General features: G+C 47.7%; 1 protein-coding gene across 3 annotated transcripts; it reads right to left on the reverse strand.

The window, feature by feature from the left end:
- Positions 1-374: 374 nt before the first annotated feature.
- Positions 375-7,548, reverse strand: LOC101761265 (monooxygenase 1). Of its 3 annotated transcripts, none has more exons than XM_004952710.2 (6): positions 7,411-7,548; positions 7,200-7,332; positions 6,771-6,917; positions 6,489-6,545; positions 6,216-6,384; positions 375-1,747 (listed from the first exon to the last, which is right to left on the reverse strand). In XM_004952710.2, exons 2-6 carry the CDS (start codon positions 7,325-7,327, stop codon positions 992-994), a joined length of 1,257 nt encoding a protein of 418 aa, XP_004952767.1. In that variant the 5' UTR covers positions 7,328-7,332; positions 7,411-7,548; the 3' UTR covers positions 375-991. The 3 variants fall into 3 exon arrangements, with proteins under 3 accessions (XP_004952767.1, XP_004952768.1, XP_004952769.1); XM_004952711.4 differs by having other exon boundaries at positions 7,200-7,345; positions 7,411-7,546; XM_004952712.4 differs by having other exon boundaries at positions 7,200-7,335; positions 7,411-7,532.
- Positions 7,549-9,467: the final 1,919 nt, after the last annotated feature.

Consider the following 9,467-nt stretch of genomic DNA (forward strand, 5'->3'; position numbering starts at 1 on the left):
CGCCTTTGGTTCATCTTTCTGACGGCCGAATTCTTCTCTCTGTTCGAATAACGTGGACTCCCAGTCGCCAACACGTGTGACGGGACATCATCAGTCACCACTCACCGGCTGCAACAAGAACACGTCCTCTCGACTGGATCGTCAATCATACGAGGACAGCGTTGTGCCACAGGCAAATCAGCAACCAGCGCCTCCAACAGTGAGCGCTAACGCCCCTTCCCAGTAAGTTTTGGAGAAAATTATCTGTATACCGTTAAAAATTTAACTCATCTCCATCAAAAATTAGTCCATCCCTTCTGTACTATTAGAAATTTATATCAATGCTTTATGTGCCATTGAGGTCACAGCACAGTTAAATAGCTGTTGAATGAAGATGGAAAATACAATATTACCCATAGAAGACCAGTACTCTATATGTGCACATATGCTCATTCTTGCTTCACTGATGCACAGGCCAAATCAAAACACGTATTCACTGGGCATCATTGCAAGCAACACACTCGCATGGACTCTACATATCCTGCTGGAAGCCAAGAATTGTCGCGCTGCCCCGGCGTTGCCATCCCTTGGACTTGCTGCCTTGATGCCCGTCTTCTCAATCCATCTGCTGACTGCTGCCTTCCTTGCCGCCTCCTGCGTTTGCTCTCCTGAACCACGATCCACGGAGACGAAGGCGGCACTAGCAGATGGACGGGAGGGACTCGCGCACAGACCCCTGGTGACGCTGGCAGACAGGCAGGAGGGAGGGCCGCGCGGACCCCCTCGTGACGCTGGCAGACGGCACTAGCAGATACACTGTATCATCTCCATACATTTTAATATCTATATTTATGAATCTAGAAAAGTTAAAATAATATATAATTTGGAACATTAAAAAGTTAAAATGACATAATTTGGCACCACACCAATGATATAATTTTTTATTTTAAAAATCAAAGGTTAGAGATATCTTGCAGAGGCCCAGAGCTGCAGCCGGTCCAGAACGCAACCGTTAGAGGCGACCACAGTCATACTTGGTGTGGCCGAGGGAAGCGGTGCCCAACAGAGACAAGATGGCGAAGCAGGCGAGCTTCGTGAGCAGCGACTTGGTTGCAAGCAGCGTCCCCATGGTGAAGGACTCCAGCGACAGCCTCACGATCCTCAGCCTCCTCTCCCTGACGTACTCCCCCATCGCCGCGCTGATTTTCTTCTCGCACAGCTCATCCCCACCTGAACCGCCGCCGCCGGCGGCAGCTCGCGACAGCGACCGGGCGAGCACGAGGGCGTCCTCCATCGACGCCGAGCCCCCCTGGCCGATGTATGTCCCCATGACGTGCATCGCGTCGCCGGCGACCGTCGCCGTGCCCCTCTGGAAGCTGCTGAACAGGACCTGCCATGGCGGCCGATACCAGATCTTGGTCAGGAGGATCAGCGAGTCGGGTTCCGGAGCACGGACCATCTCGATGATCTCGTCGGAGCACTGGCCCTTGAGCTTCTCGAGCACCAGTTCCTTCATGGCGCTCGCGTCCTTGGTGGCATCTGCACCAGGGTGCCAAAGGGCTACGAAGAAATTCACTAGATTGTCAGTCATGGGCGAGCGCCCGACAAAGAAACCATTGCCTCTTAAGCGCAGGAAATGGGGTCCGAATGGATGTCCATGTGGGTATCTCGTGTATCCGCGAAGAAGCATGCGAGAGGTTGATTTCGCCGGGGACAAGCCCAGGTACTTGGCTACCACTGAGTTCGAGCCATCGCATCCGATCAGGGCCTGCGCAACGGGATCACATCAGCAGAGATATTTAGAATAAAACAAATAAAATCTTTTTTTGACGAACAGCACGAGAACGTACCTATTTCATTGGTAAAGCAGGAGTTTACATGAAGGAGACAAATTCAAAAGGAAAAAAAACAAACAGAAAACCGAGCGGCTAGCCATGCAAGAAGAAAAGGACTACTCTCACGCTAGGAGTAACGCTAGGTCTTTTGCCCCGCCAGCATCCAAGCTGACGACTCCTCCTTGATTTTTGACAACAACGTCATTGTAGAGCTCTCATGTGCATTGAAGATGCGCTCATTCCGTTCTTTCCAAACCCCCCACATGATCAGTAGAGTTAGACTTCTCAGAGTCTTACGCAGTGAATCCGATGTTGTGGTTATGTGAGTCCATCATTCCAATGCATTGGATGAGGGTCGCCATGCGCTTGGCCTGAGATTAGGCTGCGCAATCCATGTCCCCGTTAGATCCCAGATTTTTCTTGTGTATCTGCACTCGGCCAAAATGTGGTGACTAGTCTCCATTGTCCGTCTACAGAGGGCGCAAGTGGCGTTGTGTGGCCATCCTCGTCTGGCGAGCCTATTCGCGGACCAAACGCGGTCCTATGTAATTAGCCATGCGAAAAATTTACATTTTGGTGGCGCCCACGTTTTCCAGATAGATGAGATGTTCGGTATTTTGGTGCAGCCCAGGCACTGTGCTTTATACGCTGATGCTGTTGTGTACATGCCTGATTTCGTTAGTTTCCGGCTGATAGTATCCTCATCTCCTGGTCGAAGTTCTGTGTGTCTGACCATGTTCCATAACTGAGCGAACGAAGCTAGATGTGATGTGCTGATGTTGTTGTTGATGTGAGGTCACGGATCCAGTTGTTGTTACTGATGGCATCGTGAATCATCCTGTTCTTTTTTCTTGAGATATCGAAGAGTAGTGGCGCGATGTCCTTTGGACGCTGGCCGTGTAACCAGCCAGAGTTCCAGAAGCTGGCCTTTTTGCCGTTACCGAGAGTGATGACCGTGCATGCAACAAATAGTTGCTTGTCTGTCTCGTCACATGGGGTTTCTGTGTTGGCCTAGGGCTTGTCCGGGGGATGTCCACTCATGCCAAAGCCACCTTAGGCGGAGGGCTTTGGCGAATTTTCCGAGGCAAGTTCTCGTCCAATTCACTTTGCATTTTCCCGCTATTAGCTGCTGCTCGCCTGCCCAGAGGAATTTTTTTTGCGTATTTTGTCTAATTCTTGGAGGACCTCGCTATTTGCCTTGAGAGCTGTTAGGAAGTATACTGGCTGCGAGGAGAGGACCGATTTCGTGAGGGCTAATCTGCCGGCCTCCGTTAGATTTTGTCCGGTCCAAGCAGATAGTTTACCTACCGCTTTATCTATTAGTGGTTGGAACTCAACCTTCCTGAGCTGCTTTGTTGATAAGGGAAGATCAAAGTAGCGCATTGGGAATGTCGATCTTGCAACCGGCAGTTCATTGAGTAGATGGTCAAGATCAATGTTTTGGCAGCTTATGGGTGCGATCTGAGTCTTGTGCAGGTTCGTGCATAGACCAGTGGCTTCTCCAAATTGTTGTAGTATGTTCACCATGTTGGAGATGTCTTTGCGTGTCGGCTTAACAAATATGGCAGCGTCGTCGGCGTACAGGGATGCTCTGAATCTTGCCGCTCTTCCTCCTAGCTTGGTGAGTAGGCCCCTCTCTGTTGCCTGGGCAATAATGTGCTGTAGTGGATCGATGGCCAGAACGAAGAGGAGAGGTGACAGGGAGTCTTCCTGTCTGAGGCCTCTACCATGCTAGATCAATGGCAAGGGCGTGCCGTTGAGCAGAACTTTTGAAGTTGAGGTAGTAAGAAGAGCCATAACCCATTGGTTCTGGTGCGTAGGGAAGCCTTTGTGTTGCAGCTAGGTGATGAGGTAGTCCCAGCGGACTGAGTCGAAAGCTTTGGAGATGTCTAGTTTCATTAGTAGAGCCGGAGTCGAATTTCGGTGGAAATGACGGGTGATATTTCTGACGTATAAGAAGTTGTCATGAATACTTCTGGTCTTGATGAAGGCACTCTGGCAGGGTGAGATGATAGCATTCATGTGCGGGGCTAGACGTAGCGCTAGAGCTTTGGTGATGATGTTTGCAAATGCATGGATGAGGCTGATTGGCCGATACTCCAGTACAGTTTCTGCGCCTTCCTTTTTAGGAATTAGGACAATGTTTTCTTTGTTTAGGAGATTTAGCTGCCGCCATTAGGTCTCCTCTGATGATGTTCCAGCATGCCTTGAAGAAGATCCCTGTGAAGCCATCTGGGCCTGGTGCGCGGTCATGCGGGAGCTGTTTGACGGCGTGCAGGATCTCATTTTCATCGAAAGGGCAGTCTAGGTCGGATAGATCCACCTAACTGTGTTGCAGGCTGTCCCAGTGCAGGTCTTGTGTGCGATGTTGTGGTGTCGTCATTATGTTGGAGAAGTGTTCGTGCACAATGTCTTGCTTGTCTTGATGTGAGAGGGCCCATCCTGTGTCGGTTCTCAGCCGTTGTATGAAGTTTTTCCTTCTACGCACGTTGACCTTAAGGTGGAAGTTTTGCGTATTCGCATCCCCCTCTTGGAGGTTTTTGATGCATGATGATTGTCGTTTCCTTGCTCGCTCAATTATCGCCCAGCCTGGAGTACGTTTTTTGAGTTTGGCTCTCAAAGCGAATTCAGCGTCCGAGAGGGGTCTAAAGTCTTGCACAACATCGAGATGAAGGATCACCACTTGTGCCGTCTGTAGTTTTAGTTTTGCATCCGAGATGAGGGAACTGCTCCATCTCCTAAGCGCCATAGCTGTTGAGTATAACTTGTGGCCAAGGCGATGGAAAGGTTCTGTATGATGCGTGGGTAGATTCCATACCTGTTGTACTGTCTCTCGGAAGCATGACAGTTTTGTCCAAAAGTTCTCAATTTGAAAGGACGTGGCTTCCGTGGTCCAGATAGTTTTGCTAGTAGCAGGGGGCAATGATCGGAGTGTGAGGAGGAGAGAGCGTGCAGAGTGTGATCATCTAAAGCGAGATCCCAGGCCTCGTTGCAGAAGAAGCGGTCCAGACGCGAAAGCGTTGGTTGGCGCCTTTCACTGCTCCACGTGTATTTGCGTTTTTGCAGGTGAATTTCCTTAAGGCCATAGAAAGCTAGAGTACTTTGGAAGCGACACGTTAGCTGGAGATTCAGTCTTCTGTTATTCTTGTCACTTGCCTTGTAGATTAGGTTGAAATCACCCATGATCAGCCATTTAGTGTTGGTGTCGGGTTTCATGTTTCATATGTCTTGTAGGAAAGTTGTTTTCAGTTGCGTCCTTGATGATCCGTAAACTGTTGTTAGTGTGAATTCGAAGTTGCATTATTTGGCTGATACTGCAATCTGGATATCTTTGAGGTCAACATAGTTAGCATCCCATAGAATGAGGATTCCTTCATTAGTGCCTAGCAGGGTCGATCCAGCAAAAATCGAGGCCATGTACCAAACTCTAAAATGAGGCCTACCTCCTTAAAAAATAGGACTGTAAATAAAATATATGATATATATCATAATAAAATATATCAAATTAATTGGATCAGAAATCAAATTAGTATACCTGTAGCCATCGGCGAAAAGAAAGTCCTCTGCAGTTATACCAAATCCCGATTCCCAACGGCAGGGTCGGCAGGACGCTGCCGCTGCGGCGCTGCGTACCGGCAATTGGCGAAAAGGATGGAGTCCTGGGTGCAGCTGTGCAGGCCCCAGCACCCAATCGCCGGCAGGCCTATCGCGCACCTGCAGGCTGCGTCTCTGCGACGGAGGATGGATGCCGTATGGATCTATTATTCTATTCGACTATTCGAGTATTCGACAGGTCACGCACGAGACAGGCAACAGATCACAGATGGATATGGATGGAGTCGTGCTATCCTGGTCGATGGCGCCATCCCTGCGGCCCTGGGCCCCTGGCGTCCTGTGATCCTGTCCTGCAGACCTGCACCTGCGAGAGGGCATCTGGCCATCTGACGCCTGCCAAGCTCTCATAGTGCCATTGACTGATTCACTGATCGACTGACGGGCCACAGGCCTATAGTTAACCAACCAGTTGGTGGGCCCCTCCAATTTGGGGGCCCTGTTTGACCGAACCGGTCGCACACCCTTGTGCTCGGCCCTGGTGCCTAGCGCCGGTTTGTAAGTGAAGTTGGACAGGCGGTAGCCACCCAGGAAAGAAGCGAGGGCCGCATCGATTTGATTTAGTTTAGTTTCCTGAAGGCACGCTATATGGCATGGCGTCGCTTAGTGTTTCATGAACGATCATGCATCTTGCTGGAGCGTTAAGTCTTCGCACGTTCCAGCTGATAGTGTTGAAGCTTCCTATATGCATATTAAAAATTTTGCGGTGACATTGGTAGTCGTGTAGCGTTCGTTGTAGACGTTGTAAACAAATAAAATCAGCTCGATGTTGCTTGCTGGCCACATTACCTTGGCCCTGATGATACTGCCGTCCAGTGTTGTAAGAACCACGCCATGGCTCCCCGGATTTACTGGGCGTATCGCTGCAATGTGGCAGCTGAAGCGGATTGCTCCTGAAGGTACGTTCTTGGCCATTGTCTCGATCAGATCCCTTCTTTTCAACCATCGGAGCTCACCCCTTAGCCAAATGATGCAGACAAGATTGCTCTGTTTTAGTGCCTTAATTTTTCAAAGAATTACAAGGGCTCTGGTTGTATGAGATTGGTTTGTGGCAGTTGGTACCTGACAGGCACCACAACGCTCTTGTTTCCTTGCTTTTGCTGCCACACGTCGTGAAACCTGAAATGACAGACGCGAATTAAGCATTCCCTTCTACCGAATTGTCACTTTCCATTGCGAAAGTTTTCATCATACTAATTCCAAACTTCTGAAGTTATCAGGATATATTTCCAAGGGAAGTTATCAGAATCAAAGACAACGAGAGAAGACTCTTCATGTCATGCTAGTACTGGGAGGTAACTAGTTCCCTGAACTGAAGAAAATTCTGGTAAACAAGAAACTTACTCGGTAACAACGTCGGCAGTCTTCCGGAGCTCTGGAGCAACCCCAAGTTGCTCTAGAACACGCCATCCATTGACATGGACACCAATGGACCCGCCTTCCGTTCGTAAAGTCTTGGACTTCTCTAACACGAGGCTAGGAATCCCTTTCCTGGATGCAAATAAACAGAGGATTGTTTTGTTGTTCACTGCTACTTCAGAAATCAAAGCTTCAACGCAAGTGGACATTATGGCACGGGATCCAGATTGAAAACAAAAACTTGACTATACATCAGCGGCCTGATTTTTTTTCATGGCAATATGTTTTCAAGATCAAACATTTCCAGGCAGAGATTTGATGTAAATGGGCATCACCACAGTATTGTAAAACTAGTAGCAGAAACTGAAAAACTGCTGTATCTATCGACAAAACTAAATGGACGATGGATGTTACCGGTGAAGAGCAAGAGCAGTGGCGAGGCCGCAGATGCCACCACCGACGATGACGATGCCATGGACCTCCTCCATCATGTCTCCTCCTAGTTGCTGTTGGTGCCCGGAGAATGTCACCGGCATCTTCATATAGGCTGCTGCATTTGACTTTGAAGTAGTACTTAATCGGTGAGGTCTAAAAAATTACAATAACAATACGCATGTACACACACCTTCGAGTCAGCGTTTCCAGGAAGATGCTTAGCAGCCTAGCAGGTCGAGGCAACCCCCACTGCAACCCCCACTACATTAACAATACGCATGTGCAGTGGCGGAGGGAGGGGGGGCAGGGGGGCCTGGCACCCCCTGACCCTGTCGGGCACCACCCATCAGGAGTGGCCCTGGCACCCCCTTGGCCTGGCCGGTTGGTAAAATATCAGACTTCAGTCTATCACGGTGAACGGTTGGAGTTGGAGTTGGAAGCGGCATTTATGGGCCTGGCTCCTGGGCACTGGCCCAATTAAAAAATAGACCTTTGTTCCTGCCGCCAGACGCCAATACTGAGTCGTCCAGTCGCTCCTCCGTTCGTTCTGTTCGTTCTCCTGCCGCCGCCACCGCCAGTCAAAAAAAAGAGGAATCAATCCAAGGATTCAAGGATGAGGCCAGCTATGCGCTGATGCGTAGCAGGCAGCAGCGTCTCCTGGATTTGTGGTTCGTTTGCGCAGCTTGTTTTCTCTTATCTTTATTTTTCTAGGTTATAAATCTTAGGGATTTTTTATTTATGTGTTTCATGATGCACGTACAGTCGTACAGATGATTAATATGAAGAAGAGAAAGACTATCAATAGTTTTTTTAAGCCGATTGGCTCAAGTGCTCCTGATCTAGAAGGGGAAACTCATAATGATCATGTATAAAATTCTAATAATCAGAGTAATGTTGCTGCTACCGCTGAACCAATCGAAGCCGAGGTTGCCGAGCATCCACCAGTTATTGCTACTAGATTTGAGAGAGACCCTGGTAAACGTGTTCAGATATTGGAATTGTCAGCGGATCAACAAGATGAAGCTCGAAGATTTTATATTTCAGAGGGTCCATATCAACCTGTGTTGGCAGAGTACCCACTTAGTGAATTAGCTCATCGTCGTCGATTTCAGAGTAACTGGTTCAAGCAATTTACTTGGCTAGAATATTCACCTCATACAAATCGTGCTTACTGTCTGCCATGTTTTTTATTTTCCAAGAAGCCAATTGGGAAAGTTGGATCAGATACATTCATAGTAAAGGGGTTTCAGAATTGGAAGAAAGTTAATTGCGGAAATGAATGTTCTTTTCTAAAACATATGGGAGATGCCGGCTCAGCCCACAATTATTCTGTTCGGTGTTTTAATAATCTTAAGAACACAATGGCTCAAATTGACAATGTGATTGTTAAACAAAAAGAGATAATGGTTGCAAAAGGAAGACGAAGGCTTGCGACTACGATTGATTGCATTAGGTAATAAGATCAAATTCTCATGTCTTTGTGCAGTATTTAAATTTAACTTGCTTTCTTTATGTACTTATAGGTGGTTGACATTCCAAGGTTGTCCCTTTAGAGGCCATGATGAATCTCCAGAGTCAATAAATAGAGGTAACTTTATTGAAATGGTCAAGCTTTTGGCTTCCTATAACACGGAGGTTAATGAGGTTGTTTTGGAAAATGCTCCCAAAAATGCAAAATACACTTCACCTGATGTCCAAAAGGAAATTCTAAGCATACTTGCTCGAAAAGTGCAGAAATCAATTAGAGAAGAAATTGGCAATAGCAAATTTTGCATAATGGTTGATGAAGCTCGAGATGAGTTCAAAAAAGAGCAAATGGCGATAGTCCTCCGATTTGTCAACAAGGAAGGCCTTATAAAGGAGCGTTTCCTTGATCTGATCCATGTTAGTGATACTACAGCTTTGACACTTAAAGAGTCAATTTGTGCTGTCCTCTCAGCTAATGGCCTAAGCATACAAGATATAAGAGGTCAAGGTTACGATGGGGCCAGTAACATGAGAGGGGAGTGGAACGGATTGAAAGATCTAATTCTCAATGAGTGCCCATATGCATATTATATTCATTGCATGGCTCATCAGCTTCAGTTGGCCCTCGTAGCAGCATCAAGGGAGGTACATGAGGTACACAATTTTTTTCAGCATGCAAATTTCATCATAAATGTTGTTAGTACTTCTCCTAAGCGCAACGATGAGTTGCTGGCAAAACAAGCAGAGGAAATTGCCCATGAAATTGAATTGGGAGAGCTT

The sequence above is a fragment of the Setaria italica genome, chromosome I, assembly GCF_000263155.2.
Source record: "Setaria italica strain Yugu1 chromosome I, Setaria_italica_v2.0, whole genome shotgun sequence".
NCBI lineage: Eukaryota > Viridiplantae > Streptophyta > Magnoliopsida > Poales > Poaceae > Setaria > Setaria italica.